The 16,333-nt window shown below is 36.2% G+C and overlaps 2 protein-coding genes across 2 annotated transcripts; one reads left to right on the top strand and one right to left on the bottom strand.

The window, feature by feature from the left end:
• The first annotated feature begins 2,540 nt into the window (after positions 1-2,540).
• On the top strand, positions 2,541-5,156 carry LOC108666752. Its single transcript, XM_018153675.2, has 3 exons — positions 2,541-2,749; positions 3,480-3,534; positions 4,606-5,156. Exons 1-3 carry the CDS (start codon positions 2,661-2,663, stop codon positions 5,005-5,007), a joined length of 546 nt encoding a protein of 181 aa, XP_018009164.1. The 5' UTR covers positions 2,541-2,660; the 3' UTR covers positions 5,008-5,156.
• Positions 5,157-11,137: 5,981 nt separating this feature from the next.
• Positions 11,138-14,900, bottom strand: LOC108666744 (transcription initiation factor TFIID subunit 12). Its single transcript, XM_018153665.2, has 5 exons — positions 14,735-14,900; positions 14,046-14,147; positions 12,611-12,656; positions 11,979-12,437; positions 11,138-11,161 (listed from the first exon to the last, which is right to left on the bottom strand). The coding sequence occupies exons 2-5, from the start codon at positions 14,144-14,146 to the stop codon at positions 11,138-11,140; spliced, it is 630 nt and encodes a 209-aa protein (XP_018009154.1). The 5' UTR covers position 14,147; positions 14,735-14,900.
• Positions 14,901-16,333: the final 1,433 nt, after the last annotated feature.

The raw sequence follows: 16,333 nt of genomic DNA, 5'->3' as shown, positions 1-16,333 counted from the left end.
ATGACAAAAGTTCCACCACTTAAACCGTCGCTGACAAAGTGACAGTTTCTGACATATCAAGACGCAGTCTATATAAATTAATGAAAAATATAACTCAGTACTCACTGCAGTGAGTGCCAGAGAGCGCATTTTTTCGTCCGTCCGTGACGTGAAGTCACGGACGGACGTGACGAGCACAATAGCGCCTTTTTTCCATAAATGAGAAAATAGTTAAGATCTTATACCTAAAAAGGGATAAGATTTGAAATGTGTCATCAAACTTCATGATTATAGAAAAATGAATCAGTATAAGAGGCAATAAATTCAATTATTTCATTATTTGGGTTAATTTAATTATTCAAACTGTTAAGACTTACATAAGCCTGAGATTTACACACTCTTAACATTTACATACTATCAAGATTTATATAATCTCAAGATTTATATATTTTTAAGTTTCACATCCTCCTAAGATTTAAACAATCTAAAGATTTACAAGCTCTTCATAAGATTTACATACTTTTAAGACATACGTATTCCAAAGATTTACCTACTCTTAAAATTTACATACTATTAAGATTTACGGGCTCTAAAGATTATACACTCTTAAGATTTATATGGTCATAAGATTTACATACTCTTATTATACACACACTCTTAAGATTTACGTACTCCTAAGATTTATATAGTCTTAAGATTTACATACTTTTAAGATTTACAAACTCTCAAGATTTACATACCTTATGATTTACATACTCATAAGATTTACGTACTCTTAAGATTTATATAGTCTTAAGATTTACATACTCTTATGATTTACATACTCTTACATACTTACTTTAAGAAAGTATACTCTTCAGATTTACATACTCTTATGATTTACATACTCATAAGATTTACGTACTCTTAAGATTTACATACTCATAAGATTTCCATACTCTTAACTTTTACATACTCTTAAGATTTACATACTCGTGCGATTTATATTTTCCTAAGATTTTACTCTACTGTTTCCAATATTTCTCCACAGACTTTAAATCACGGAACCGTGCAATCCATTGGAGTATTTAACCGTAAGTAAATTTGTTATCCATATTTTGTGACTTCTTCACATAATTTCCCCTCAATTTTGTGCTGAATTGCGTCACGATTGCCAGTAATGGATTGCCAGTAATGGATTGCCAGTAATGGATTGCCAGTAATGGATTGCCAGTAATGGATTGCCAGTAATGGTTATGTATGTTTCATGCGTTGTTCAAACCATTGTTGTCGTTGTACAGCTAAGTATAAAATGTTTGAAATAATTCTTATCAGGACCATAACAAAAAAGAGAAATTTTTTGGTTCATTAGCTTGAAAGTGGCCATGAATATTTATGATAACTTTGAAAAAACGTCTACTCTGTATGATATTTAATATTTTATTATATGGGCTTGCAAGATACGAATTATTTAAATCAATCTGAGAAACCTATATGAAGAAACGTAAACAACTTGAGCTCAGAATCTTTCACTGCAAAGATATTATCTTAGACATTCGATGAAAGAGAATTCACTTCAATTCACTTGAGTTTGGTAACAACTATAAATGTCATTCAAACGATCCCAATCAAGGTAATTTACAACACTTTTAAGTTAACTGAGTTATAACACAATGCCATTAGTTACTCCCAAAGTATGTATGCTTCTGGTTATGGTAAGTAAAGTAGCACAAAATAACTCTCAAAGTAAGTCAAAAGATCTGAATTTAGGTTTGTAATTCCTAGTAACTCAAATTATTTTTATTGTAAGGCCAGTGATCTGGATTACTACCGCTGAACGGAGTAGCTTTGAATTATATAACAAAATCGCTTTTGTTAATATAATTAAAGCGGAATGAATACTTACGAAGGCATGAAAATTAGGTGCTACTCGAATTCAAGATTCATTGCATGTATGATAGCCTTACAGAATTACATCTTACAGTAGGAATAATGAACATTTTTGGCTTCTCTAAGTGGCCCAAAATGTTGTAGTGGCATTATATTAATATAAATTATATATAATGAAAGAATATTTGGTACTGATATCGATTCATGATGTCCATGAGGCGCATTCTTTGATTAAGATTCCTGTTATCTATTTTTATCACGCCTAAAATTGAGTGTGCATCTCACGTCATGTTAAGTCTTAGTTACAGAGAAAACATCGTGTCATGTGTGTGATCGCGTCATTGTAATTATCGTGTCATGTGTGAGACATGCATAATGATATTGATGATAATGAACTGATTTCTCTGTACTTCAGCCTGAGATCTCAAACTCGTTCCTCACTTCTTCACTGCACTTTCTCCGCGGTGCACGGTCAGAACTTTGTCTTCGTATAGGTGTTTATTTTGTCCTCTACATTGAATAATTATTTAACAGTCACACTTGTATTCTTAGTCACATTTTATTTCGAAATATACTAAAAAAAAGTGAAACAGAGACTCTGTAACTCTTGGCCTCCCAGAATACTGCTGCAACAGAGACCCTGCAACTCTTGGCCTCACAGAATACTGCTGCAACAGAGATCCTGTCACTGCCTTTTTTCAGGTGAAATCCTATTCACGTATAAGAAGGAGAAAATAATATCACATAATTTCAGATATCAGGAAAATAGTTATAATAATAATTTCGAAACATACTTAAAAACTACAGTGACAATGGAGACCAGAGTGAAGCTGTTGAACCACATGTTGGTGCTTGTGGTGGTGATGCTGGCGTTGAACGTGTCGCGACGAAGATGTCTAAGGTAAGACTATATAATTTAGATCTATGTTAATTTTTATAAGCAAATAATATCATTTATATCTTCATTATAACCTCTTTGCACACTGCTGATGAAATGCCATTTAATATATTAAAAATTTTCATCGCGTTGTTTTGGTTTCAGTGCGACTTGCGGAGGCCGTACTGAAATTCATTGAAACATTTTTTTCGAGTTTCTGAAATAATAATCAATGAATTGAAAAGAAAATAGTTATAATTTATATAATTAAGTTACTTATAATTAACCTACTTATATAAAAATTTGAGAAGAAATACGCTTTAATAAATTTAATCAAGAAAAATAAAATAAATCCTGTCTAAATCAATTTAGTATCATAATTTTATAGTTAAATAAGTAAAAGCCAGTTGCTTTTCATTTGAACTCAGGTTGGAAGAACATATAATTTATATGTTCTATATCTAACATATCTAATATATCTAATTTATATGTTTATATATAATTTTAACTATTTGTTTATATATGTTTATATTTAGTTTTATATAATTCTTCTTCCAACTCAGGTTGGAAGAACATATAATATATATGTACATGTTATATATAAATTTTAAATATATGTTTATATTTAGTTTTATATAATTGCTCTTCCAACTCGGGTTGGAAGAGCAATTACATAAAACTAAACACGCAATATCACGCATAAATTGTAACATTGTGTCTCTAACCTTGTTATCTGTATGATCCATGTTCACAGGGCCAATCCAATTGAAGACTTGCGCAGTGGTTTCGAGTTGTCCGCAAATAATGGGGTGAGTGTGTGGCAAAAACGACATGTGTACGCTTGCTGATTAATTCTTATCTCAAATAACTATTTTAATGCTTGGTATCTTGCTCTAACATATTATTCGATGGGATGAATTTCCATGGACAGTTATTTTTAATATTATGCATTTGAGAAGGTAAGATTGTTATCATTATTATTATCATTATCGATTAATAATATTATGCATGTGCATGATAAGAAGGTAAGATTGTTAGCATTTTTAATATCATGATAAATTATTAATATTATGCGTGGTAAGAAGGTAAGATTGTGAGCATTATTATTATCATGATAGATTAATAATATTATGCCTAGTAAAGCGGTAAGATTGTTAGCGCTATTATTATCATGAAAAATTATTAATATTATGCACAGTAAGACAGTAGTATTTAAAACATTATTATTACAATTATTTTCATTTTCTACGGCCACAAACGGAAGGCACGTCTGTCAAAGCGCAAGCCATCCGGGAAAGAGTATCCGGTTTTCAGTATCACGTACAGAAATTGTTGCTGTAATTGAATAATTGGGAAGGCAATTACGACATTAATTGATGCCGCTAATGGCTTATCTGACATCGACGCTTATTTAAAAGCAGTTACNAATTACGACATTAATTGATGCCGCTAATGGCTTATCTGACATCGACGCTTATTTAAAAGCAGTTACAGTGAAGCTTATGGAAACCTAGTTATTTAAAATTCTTTCAACATCTGAATATAGATTAACGGAGGTTTTTTCCTTTGTTCTTCAATGAGAAGAATAACAATGGAGTTGATTGTAATAGATTTTAGTTCCAAATGTGGATAAAACTCATAATTCATTTTAATTGTAGGCAGTAAAAACTATTACGAGGATATATGATAGCAGTAAATTTTTTACTAAAAACCAATGTTCACTTAAAATTCATTCAAAATTTTAATCTAAAGTAATTTTTAAATAATCTTCCGTTATTACATTTATCTTTAAATAATCTTCCGTTATTACATTTATCTTTAAATAATCTTCCGTTATTACATTTATCTTTAAATAATCTTTCTCCGCCATGCGTGCGCAGGTCAACAACAAATTCCATGATGAGCTCATCAAAGAACATCGCGCCATGGAAGCTCTCAACGAACTTCAAAACGAGGTTATCATTTCTGCAGAGGGTGAAGAAATTTTTGCAGAGGCGGAATGGAATAACAACACCCAGGATACAACTGGCACATACACGGATCCAACCACCATGGCTGCAACTGGAACGGGCACAGATGGAACACAGGAAACAACTCCAGCCTCAGATGCAACCCCGGAAACAACCACTGAAGCCATGGGGACAGACCCAAGCAACCCTCCTGACGAAGGCTTGTCCGGAGGAGCGATAGCTGGCATTGTAATAGGTTGTTTGGCTGTAGTGGCACTGGTGGGCGGAGGAGTTTACTACATGTACACTAAGAAAATGTACTGCTTTGAGTAGCCCAAAACAAATTTATCTTCATTTGTAGCGTAATTCATGTTGAGTAACGTCTTGAAGCATTTCGTCCTTAGTTACTATCCTAGTAGGCGTTTAGGCCACTTTTATACTAGTTCACGATGTAATCATACGTAAAGCTGGTCATAGTTGCACATACCTTTTTTAACCTTTTTCATTTCATAGTGACATTTTTAGATCATACATGGGTATTGCGTCATCCATGGGTGTTATGTCATCCGTGAGTGTTACGTCATCCGTGGTTGTTACGTCATGCATAATTACGTCATCCATGGGTGTTACGTCATCCATAAATACGTCATCCATAAATACGTCATCCATGTATTCCGAGCACGAACTGAGCTTGCAATGAATATGGAGTAAAAATCAGGATCAGGATGAATCTCACGAGATGTCAAGACAACACCGGCTACACATGTAAGAAGTCACATATGTATTACCAGTTTTATTTGTGTTTACTACCTAAAAATCACGGGGACGTAAATTGTACCTGTTGAAATTCAGATGCCATTTTTTGATTGTTTTCATAACTTAAATGAAGCGCAATGCAGTAGATGTGTAACTCAGTGAGTTAGAACCTCTTACGGGGCCCAGCAAGTTAAGTTACTTGCAGAGCATCAATTAGCTAGAGAATCAGTGTGGTGCGAATTTTCTCTAAAAGGCAAAGATAGCCTCCTCATTTGGGTCCTTTATAGATCACCAAACAGTTCTTCTGCTGACAATAAAGTACTAAACAGTCTTTTACCGAGCATGACTATCAGCAGGTCGCATACGTTGATTGTTGTTGCCTTCAACACGTTGACTGCGTACTACGAATTACATTTCTCCAGGACGTAGTGGTACATATTGAAAATAGTCCAAAAAATGAAATAACAGTAAAAATGAAGCAATCGGAGTCAAAATGTTAACCATCTAAGAATAGACTGGGCAGATGAATCCTCTCCAAGAGATGGGAATCACCCAGCCTCCTTGTTCTTGGAGTCTGTATGAGACTCATTTTTAATCCAAAACATCACCAAGCCAGCCCATTTTAGGGGTAAACAGACCCCAAATATTCTAGATCTAGTGTTTACTAGTGAAGAATCAATGTTAGGTGAGCTTCGTCATGAGTCTCTATTGGTCAAAATCCACCACCAAAATTTATTTTTCACTATTAAGTGGCATCCAGAAAAGATGCCCCGGAAGCGCAAACGTCTGAACTTTGCGAAAGGCGACTACGTAAAACTCCGTGATGCAGTGAGTGCGGCGAATATTTCGGACGGTATTAAGGACATGAATGGGGACGATTCATGGTCATTTCGCAAAGACAAGGTTACGTCTGCAGTCGATGCGTGTTAAGCTCGGTGGAGTTAAATAGTCACAGTGGATGAACAGTGCAGCTATAGCTAAGCTAAAGTCCAAGAAGGAAGCCTACAAACGTTATTTACAGACTCGTAGCGATGCTGATTCTAACCTGAATGTAAGAGTTCAAATCAAGCAAAAAAATCTGTCGCATCGCGGTAAAGAACTTTGAAAATAATATTGCGAAAAATGCTAAAAATAAATCCGAAAGTGTCCTTTTTGTACGCTAGTTTGAAGTGTAGGACGAATAACGGTATATTTCTGATTTGAAAGCAAATCAACGAAAGATATCCTCTGATGAGAGCAAGGCTAACGTTCTTAATCAGTTCTTTAGCAGTGTGTTCACAGATGAGGACTTGAACAGTATTCCAGCTACTGCAAGGAGCGCCCAGAATGTAGACTCGAAGTTAACGGGTTTTGAAATACACGAAGTAGAGGTTCTCAAGCGCCTGGTGGCTCTTAATCCCAACAAGTCATGTGGACCAGACGGCTTCCACCCCAGATTGCTCAAAGAATTAGCAACCGTGACGGATAGACAGACGGACATGGCGAGCACAATAGTGCATTTTTTTCATAAATGAGAAAATGCGCTAAAAAGGCGACAAGAGTAGCTCCTGTAACTATCTTCCTATCAGTCTCACAAGTGTTGTTTGCAAGGTAATGTTGTCGATAGGATTATCGATCACTTGACTGTTAACAATCTCCTATCAGACAGTCAACATGGCTTTATTGCCGTAGATCCTGCACCACTAACCTCTTGTCTACTCTGAACGAATGGACCCGCCGGCTGGACGACAGGGAGCCAGTGGATGCATTGTACCTCGATTTGCCGAAGCATTTGACAGTGTTCCACATGAGCGGCTGTTGCGTAAAGTGAAGCCTTTGGGGATAGAGGGAAACGTACCCCATTGGATCAGAGATTTACTAGTAGATAGACGACAACGTGTCGGTATTAATGGGTCCTTATCAGACTGGGCTCCAGTGCGCAGCGGCGTGCCACAAAGAAGCGTTCTTGAGCCTGTTTTGTTCGTTATTTTGAATGAACTGCAAGAAGTAGTCTACGCACTTGCAAAATGATCTTGTCGAAAGTGTCTAAATTTGAGTACATCTCCTTTCCAAATGTAATGGCAACTTATTGGGAAGGTTCAAATTATTTTCGCTACCATAACATTTTAAAATTTAACGCAGCCATTCAGCGGCCAGGCAGGTCGCGACTTTGCTTAAACGATTTTTGAGGCTCTCCCTTCACCGAAGCCGAAGTAGGGCAGTGTTGGCCGCTAACACACAGATTATCTTCATTCACCATCCTTGCTACTTCCACCTGTGTCGTTCACGTTGCCAACCTTTGTGCCCATCCGTGCGTCGGATTTTCGTCTTGTGTCTCCGTAGGAATGATGGAACTTGATGGTGGTAGTGCACTACCATATACTAGACGACTCCATACCTGGGTCCAGAAGAGCTTGCTCTTCTATTTTGAAGCCGTAAGTCGCTACCCTACACTGCTGTGCCGTGGTTCAGTGACTGCTTCTTGAAGTGCCTTTAGATCGATTTGCCAAGTTCATCAAAATTAATGACATACATCTGGCTAAATTTTGTCTTCATTCTAAATTAACCAATTATACCTCATTCCCCATTAGTTGCCTATTTCCTAGAGTTAAACTGATAATTATGTGAATTATAGCTGATTTAAGTTGATAAGTGATAATTGATTAAAAATGAAAATGATTAAAGCTGATAATTGATTAAAACTGATGATTGATTAAAATTGATAATTGATTAAAATTGATAATTGATTTAAAACTGGTAGTTGATTAAACCTGATAATTGATCTAAAACTGATTATTTACTAAAACTGATAATTGATTTAAAGCTGATAATTGATGTAAAACTGATAATTGATGTAAAACTGATAATTGATTTAAAACTGATAATTGATTCAAATTGATAATTGATTAAAATTTATAATTGATTAAAATTAATAGATTAAAATTGAAAATCGATTATAATTGATAACTGATTATAAGTGATAATTTATTAAAATTTATAATTGATAAAATTGATTACTGTAAGGGATAACTGATTACTAATTTATTTCTCATATTTTACTTGGTCTTGACCGCAGTCTTATTCTATCTAGGAAGAGTGTCCTGACGAGATAGGTCGTGTGGAAGAAGGGGTGGCGCAGCTTGGTTGCCCCTTCCGTGGACGGCTCCAGCGATTTAGTTAATCTTCTTTTCAATAAATTCCTAAAAAGATTTATTAATTGCTCGATCGTTGTTTTCCTGTCCTCGCCACGACATTATTTTCATAAAATCTTGACAGTTTAGTTAATTGCTCTGATATGTGGTCGCTGCGTTTTAATGCTGACAAGTGTTAAGTACTTCACCTCGGGAAGAACAATGAACAGCAAGCTTACAGTACAAGAAGACACGGTTGCAACAAGAGAGTAATGATTGAAAAGTCTAGTGTGGAAAAAGATTTGGGAGTTTATTTCGAGAAGGAGCTGTAATTTTATAGGGCATATTGAAACGCAAGCTACTGAATCCAATAAACTTCTTGGATTGGTCAGACCATGGTTGAACTAGTATAGTTCAACCATGAATTAGTATAGTTCAACCATGGTTCAGACGCTCTTTCGAGTTCCTAGATGCAGAAGCGATGAAGCAGTTGTTTTTCGCTGTCGTGCGCCCGAACCTAGAATTTGGAAACGCCGTTTGGCCACCGAAACTTGAACAGAACAAAAATTCAGTAGAGTGTTCAAAGACGCGCAACAACAAAGATAATTCCAGGCTTGAAGGGCAAATCTTACGAAAAAATATTAAATGTTATGAATCTTCCAAGCCTCTGTTATCGACTTCTTCGCGGTGACTTCATTAAAGCATACAAATATAATCATGACTTATACAAGGTCCAAGAAAGATTACTGAAATTTGAAACAAGAACCAACACCAGGTGTTACGAATATAAACTAAAAATAATGCGTTGCAACTCATCCACGCGACATCAATTCTTAATTCTCGATGCGTCACCGACATGTAGAACAGCCTCCCTGATTACATCGTTGGCGCTCAGAGTATGAACGCGCGTGAGTCAGTTCAAGGAGCTAAAAATCAAACTCATTGTCGTGTAAAACATTGCACAACTAACATTTTATACTTTTCTTTCTTTTGGCATTATGGCTAACTTGACCCTAGTAAAATGTTAATTGATATGAATCTGGGAATGTAATCTAAATTTACTTCGATTCAACATGGATTAAACTATAAAAAAAACTTTCAACTCACAAACGTGTTCATTTCCATTTTGCATGAATGTGAATGGAACTCAACTCTGCCTGGTGCAATTTAGTTTTCTGTATTAAAATTTCATTCATCATCGTCATAATGGCTCAAATAAAAATAAATTTTGTTGGAGAAAGCTTGCTCCAATGATACGTATAACTTCTGCGTGGGTAGGAGTTTTTTCAAACACCATGTAAAACTCATAGACTTTTTTGACATTAATACTTGAAGTACTTAATTTGAGATATTAATATTTTATAAATTAGTAGAAAGCTTGATTTGTTTGGTGTACATAGATTTTCATCTTTACTATCAGAGCAAAAATGAAGGTTCGATGAATTTAATTCTAATTATAATGCAGCTTGAAATTCTGAACACGTTGTCACCTCTGGTTTTATCATGTCAACTTTTTTACGGGGACATGAATTCATTATCATTTTTTTCCAATCTGACATTAGGATTAAAACTTGACATTCTCTGACTACCTGGGGAAGACATGACTGACGTTGATGAGATAATCTGATAAGCGTTGATAACGGAAATGAAATGTTAGCAGCAGCAATATGATGCTGACGTATTGAACGGAAAATAAATTCCTTTAAGTTACGGTCACCGCCTGAGATAAACCTGAATTAGAACTTCTTAAAAAATACAACCAATTATAAAAATTGGGGATTTGTGCGAATAGGTCCATGAAAATACTGAGTCCAGAGTTACTATGGTACAGAATTGGCAGTTCTAATGAAATATTCTTGTTTGAGAGCATGCGAATATTTAGAATTGTTGCCTAGGTTTGTTTACACTGATTTTTACATTATACTAGCTCAGAATAAGGTGAAGTTTTTGAAGCAGACTAATTTATTTATGTAGGCATAATAGAGCGCACCGCCGACCAGCCCAACCAGAGCTATGGACCCTACAACGATGCCGGCGATCTCGCCTCCTGTGAGAGGCTCTGGTGGAGCTGGGGAGGTCTGTTCCGAAGTCGTTGAGTCCGGTGTTGTAGTGGCTGAGTCCGTTGTTGTAGTGGCTGTGTCCGTTGTTGTAGTGGCTGTGTCTGTTGTTGTAGTGGCTGTGTCCGATGTTGTATTGGCTGTGTCCGTTGTTGTAGTGGATATGTCCGTTGTTGTATTGGCTGTGTCCGTTGTTGTAGTGGATATGTCCGATGTTGTATTGGCTGTGTCCGTTGTTGTATTGGCTGTGTCCGTTGTTTTCTCGATGCATCCTTAATGTGTCGGAATATACCGCGTTTACCCTATGCCCATATTAATAGAAAACATTTTTTGCAAAGGCAGGATTTTTCTCATTCCTGGGCATAGTGGCAAAGCAGGGAGTTTTTTTTAGACTCTCCCTCAAGTTTATTTTTGACTCCTATAAGTAAACAAGCAAAGTATCATCGATATCAGCATTATCATACATAAGAAATTGGTTTAAATCTTGAGTAAATGAGGAAATCAAAAATGAACTGATTTCCTCATTTCCTCCCATTCTTCTTAGAAGAAGAAGAATGGATCTAGCTGCAAGACATATATATATTTTGTGTCATCTAATGATGCCTTTTAATTACTCTAAAAATGTTCATGGTAATGATGTGGACTTGATATTTATTACATTAGAATTTTTCTTAATGGATTCTCAAGCATTTCAGGATTGCCTTGTTTAAGGATTTGGAGGATACCAAGGCACTGAACTTGGAGTGTGGTTTATATTAACTATGTAATGATTTACTGAAAATCTTATCTTGTTAAAAAAATTCAATTTTATAATTCTGAAACTTTCAGGAGTGTTATGTTCCATTAAATGATTTATTTTCTCTTGAATAGGTTCTTCATTCATAACAGAATGTCTCCAAATAAACAATTTGTGTATCAGCTTTTGTGTTGTCTCCATTCCATAAATTAACACTAATCCAGAGCAACAGTTGTTGAGCCTCTCATGAGGACGTCTTCCATGAAATAGCAAAGTGTTGGGCATGGATCTCGCTGTGAAGGATTTCCATGCTACCATGAAGATGATTGCATCTGACACTATTTCCTTACAATCAGACAACTTGGGATCATCTTCATTTGATGCAAACAATCAAAACCTGCCTCTTTCAGACAACAAAGATAAATGGAATCATTTGTCTTCAAGTCAAGGCCTAGGTGCTTCCAACTCTCAAGGTATTGTAAATAGTTCCAGTTCTGATTTCTGTGATGGAGATATTCAACAAGATTTGCCCTACCATGCTGAAAATAAAACTTTTGAAAAAGGAAAATTTCCATTCATGAATCACTCTGTTGGAACGGGCANTAGACCCTGTCTCTTATACACATCTAGATGTGTATAAGAGACAGGTGTTGTAGTCGTGGTCGGAGTTGTAGTGGTTGTGGTCGGAGTTGTAGTCGTGGTCGGAGTTGTAGTGGTTGTGGTCGGAGTTGTAGTGGCTGTGGTCGGTGTTGTAGTAGTGGTCGGAGTTGTAGTGGTTGTGGTCGGAGTTGTAGTGGCTGTGGTCGGTGTTGTAGAGGCTGTGTCCAGTGTTGTAGAGGCTGTGTCCAGTGTTGTAGAGGCTGTGTCCAGTGTTGTAGAGGCTGTGTCCGGTGTTGTAGAGGCTGTGTCCAGTGTTGTAGAAGCTGTGTCCGGTATTGTAGCGTTCGCGGATTGACTGATTATTGCTAAGCCATCTTGAATCCAGTCAAATTCTTCTTTCTTTCGGGTTTTTTCAAACGATAAACGTTCGGAAAAAGCTTTTGATTTTTTTAGTTCATCATCCTCTTCAATGTTAAGATCCAGCAACAGTTTCTTATGAAATTCCTGCATAATAGATATGAGTAAAAAGCTGTTAATTCAAAACTGATTTGATGGTATATAATAAGTTACCACCGTTTTAAGTTAATTTTTTTTAAAATGACACGTTTTATTCCATTTCATATAATACACTATTCCATATTATAATTTTTTTCATTTAAAAAATTTTATTGGTTCACCTGTTGCGGCTCCAAGTATTCAGAGAGAAGTTCATTATCGTCGAGCCTGAAATGAAACATTTTACTTATGAATTGAGATGCAAAATTGGCGTGAAATGAAGTAAACTATGTGATCAAAAAGGTTTAATGTAGGTAACAGACCGGAATCAAGTAGTTATATTAATGCTTAATGAATTAGCATTTATATGATTACTATTAAATTGATTAATTAATCTATTATCGCCCCTAGGGGGGCGATATCGCCCACTTTGGGAACCACTGTTCTAAATGAAATCCAGCTAACTTCTTACACAGCGATGGCAATGACTAATAATGCTCGGCAAGAAATGAAAATGTTTGCGTTCGAATACTTTGTGAATATATGTGCCTTGCTTTGTGATGCAAATGTCCACGTTCGTATGAGGTCATGCATATATACTTTCTTTTGTGAATAAACTATAGGCTCCTGTTACAACTTTGTGACGAGTCATCGCTCTAGTAAATTATTGTGGTGGCGGGAATTGGGAAATTGAGATACTGGAAATTTGGATACTGGTAATTTAGATACTGGAAATTGGGATACTGGAAATTGTAATACTGGAAATTGGATACTGGACAATGTGATACTGGAAATTGTGATACTGGAAATTGGGATACTGGAAATTGGGATACTGGAAATTGAGATATCGGAAATTTAGATACTGGAAATTGGGATACTGGAAATTGGGTTACTGGAAATTTGGATACTGGTAATTTAGATACTGGAAATTGGGATACTGGAAATTGTGATACTGGTAATTGGGATACTGAAAATTGGGTTACTGGAAATTGGGATACTGGAAATTGTAATACTGGAAATTGGATACTGGACAATGTGATACTGGAAATTGGGATACTGGAAATTGAGATATCGGAAATTGGGATACCGGAAATTGGGATCCTGGAAATTGGAATACTGGAAATTGGGATACTGGAAATTGTGATACTGGAAATTGGGATACTGGAAATGTGATACTGGAAATTGTGATATTGAAAATTGAGATACTGGAAATTGGGTTACTGGAAATTGAGAAATTGGGATACTGGAAATTAAGAAACTGGGATACTGGCAATTGAGAAATTGGGATATTGGAAATAAAGAAATTGGGATACTGGAAATTGAGAAATTGGTATAGTACTGGAAATTAAAAATTGTGATACTGGGAATTAATAAATTGGGATACTGGAAATTTAGAAATTGGGATACTGGAAATTAAGAAATTGGGATTCTGGAAATTGAAAAATTGGGATACTGGAAATTACGAAATTGGGATACTGCAAATTGGAATACTGGAAATTAGGATACTGAAAATTGAGATACTGAAAATTGAGAAATTGGGATACTGAAAATTGAAAAATTGAGATACCGGAATTGGAAAAATTGAGATACTGGAAATTACGAAATTGGGATACTCACTCGTGGAGGTAGTCTCGAGGCAGACCGTTGGCCGCGCCTAGGACGGTCAACAGAGTCGCTATGGCGAGAAGAATTTTGCAAGCGCCGCTATGCCCCATCATCCTATATATAAAAAACAGAACATTTCGGTATTTATGGAATAGTGTGCATACTAATTTCCAGTGAAGATATTATCTGGTCAAGTTATTATGTAGAATTACTATGTCCTTTGAGTGACTCTCGAAGAGATAATATATTTAGCTAAAGAACTTTATGTTGATTTCTGGGAAAAATCATGTAAATTCAGCTGGTGAAGCCTCATGTCAATTTCTGGGAAGAGAGCATCTATGAAGACACAGCTGATGAAACATCATGTCTATGTCTAGTAAGTGATCATGTAGACTTAGCTGCTAAAGTTTTGTGTCGATTTTCACGAACGTTAGAACAATAAAGGAACAAAAAGGTGCGAAAAATCATAGAAGTTATGACGTTTATCACCGATACAGTAATTAACAATGATTTACTTCTTGAGAGGGTCGTGCAGGTTGACAGATACACGACAAAGAGATTGGAGGATTTCGAAGATTGATAATCAAATTTTTCATAAATTATGAATTTGAGTATGAAAATCTAGAAGCCTTTCCTCGCTTCACATTCTAGTACTTTCGGAAATTTGCACATGCAGACCGAAAATGAAGACCAATACCAACCTTTCAAATTTATTTTCGTCGATATTTTAAGAAACTAAATATTGGCTCATGATATAGCTGAGATTATATAATTTTCAGAGCTTATTTATATATAATGTCTGAGAGGGTTTTTTGATAATTGCTACAACAACTCAATTAGTCGTCTTGTCAGCACTGCACCGCAGGGCACAGTTGTAGCAAATGAATTTCCCGTGAAGAAGATCGCCTCTTATACCAAAACAATGCATTTACCGCTGATCAACGGACGTGGTCTTATCGTAGATAAAATACTGTATTCTACTAGAGATTCTATGTAAGACGTCTTTCATAGTCAGAAGATAATGAGGGAGATGAGAGGAGGCGATAACACAAATATTTATCACAAAAAAACTCTTGCTGCATTCTTAGAAGAGTCGCATGACGATTTAAGGTTAATTGATCAAGCCGCATTTCAAATTCTGTTTGACGTCATCATACCATAATTAATGAAACATTCGTTGACGTCAACAGATATGATAAGATTTTTCAGATATCCTGGTACGAACAAATTGTATTCGCGCATTATGACGAGACAATGACTTTGACAAGACGGAAACATATTTTAATATGCCCGAGATACTGAAGCTGTGTTTAATGTAACACTGACCATATCATACTTGAACTAGTATAAGGTTGACCCATCAGAAGCCCATTTTTGTGGTTGTAGTTCGTTTTTCGCCCGTGACGTCACTGATCTCAGTAACGGCACGATCTCACTAACGTTAATCACCGAAATGCAATCAAACTAGTCAACCAATCCTTCATGAGAATGACGGGTTTGTTTACGTTTCTCGATATATGTGACGTAACAAGAAAGCTGAACTGAAAGACGGAACTTCTCGTGGGGCAACCTTATATAGTTCACCCATGGATCATACTACACATTTATGAAAGCAATCTGCCCATAAGATAGTCCAGTGGTTACAGTTCAGAGTACCAGGAGTGGAGCAGAGAGGTGTGGTTTCGATCTCAGCTCTGTGCGCCAGTTTCTGGTCAGAATCGGCGAGAAGGCCGAGCGGTTAAGCCCAGCGGAATTGGACCAGTGGGTTGCGTGTTCGAGACAGCACCAAGCTGCGAATATTCTGCGGTTTTAAGAATCGGTGACATGCACAACGAACTAATCAACGCTGAAACCGCAGAGATTGCGATCTAATTAAAAAATTTATTCTCGAGATAAATGACAACGGAGGTTGCACTCTTTCCTTGTGTGCAAATTAACCCATTCGAAGAGTTATAATGCGCTACAGTTATCTGGAGTATTTTATTGAATTTAAACTATGTGGAGGTATTTGTTTTTTTTTCGCTGTGTTAAACAGGAGGCAACTTCATTAGAATACCCGATTCCTGTGTGCAATAAAATAATATCAGGCCTCATGTTCGTGAATTTTTAAATAAGTTGACAACCTTTAGGTTGATAAGGGCTGATTTAGGTTGATATGTATCTTACGTGTAAATGCGCCTGCTAAATTCATACAATGACAAATTTTTAACGTCGCCAAATCAAGGGTTCTGTTTGCATAAACGATCCTTTTCAACTACGGCACGCGCCACTAAATCAGTATTAAGTCGAGTCCGACGAGT

This window comes from Hyalella azteca, unplaced genomic scaffold, assembly GCF_000764305.2.
Source record: "Hyalella azteca isolate HAZT.00-mixed unplaced genomic scaffold, Hazt_2.0.2 contig16423, whole genome shotgun sequence".
Lineage (NCBI taxonomy): Eukaryota > Metazoa > Arthropoda > Malacostraca > Amphipoda > Hyalellidae > Hyalella > Hyalella azteca.
This window is presented reverse-complemented; position numbering and strand designations above follow the sequence as displayed.

Coding starts and splice junctions, on each gene's coding strand:
- LOC108666752 (XM_018153675.2), top strand. CDS start 2,661: ATGGAGACCAGAGTGAAGCTGTTGAACCACATGTTGGTGCTTGTGGTG. Junction 2,750..3,479: donor TCGCGACGAAGATGTCTAAG/GTAAGACTATAT, acceptor CCATGTTCACAG/GGCCAATCCAATTGAAGACT. Junction 3,535..4,605: donor AGTTGTCCGCAAATAATGGG/GTGAGTGTGTGG, acceptor ATGCGTGCGCAG/GTCAACAACAAATTCCATGA.
- LOC108666744 (XM_018153665.2), bottom strand. CDS start 14,146: ATGATGGGGCATAGCGGCGCTTGCAAAATTCTTCTCGCCATAGCGACT. Junction 12,657..14,045: donor CCTCGAGACTACCTCCACGA/GTGAGTATCCCA, acceptor GTTTCATTTCAG/GCTCGACGATAATGAACTTC. Junction 12,438..12,610: donor AATACTTGGAGCCGCAACAG/GTGAACCAATAA, acceptor TCTATTATGCAG/GAATTTCATAAGAAACTGTT.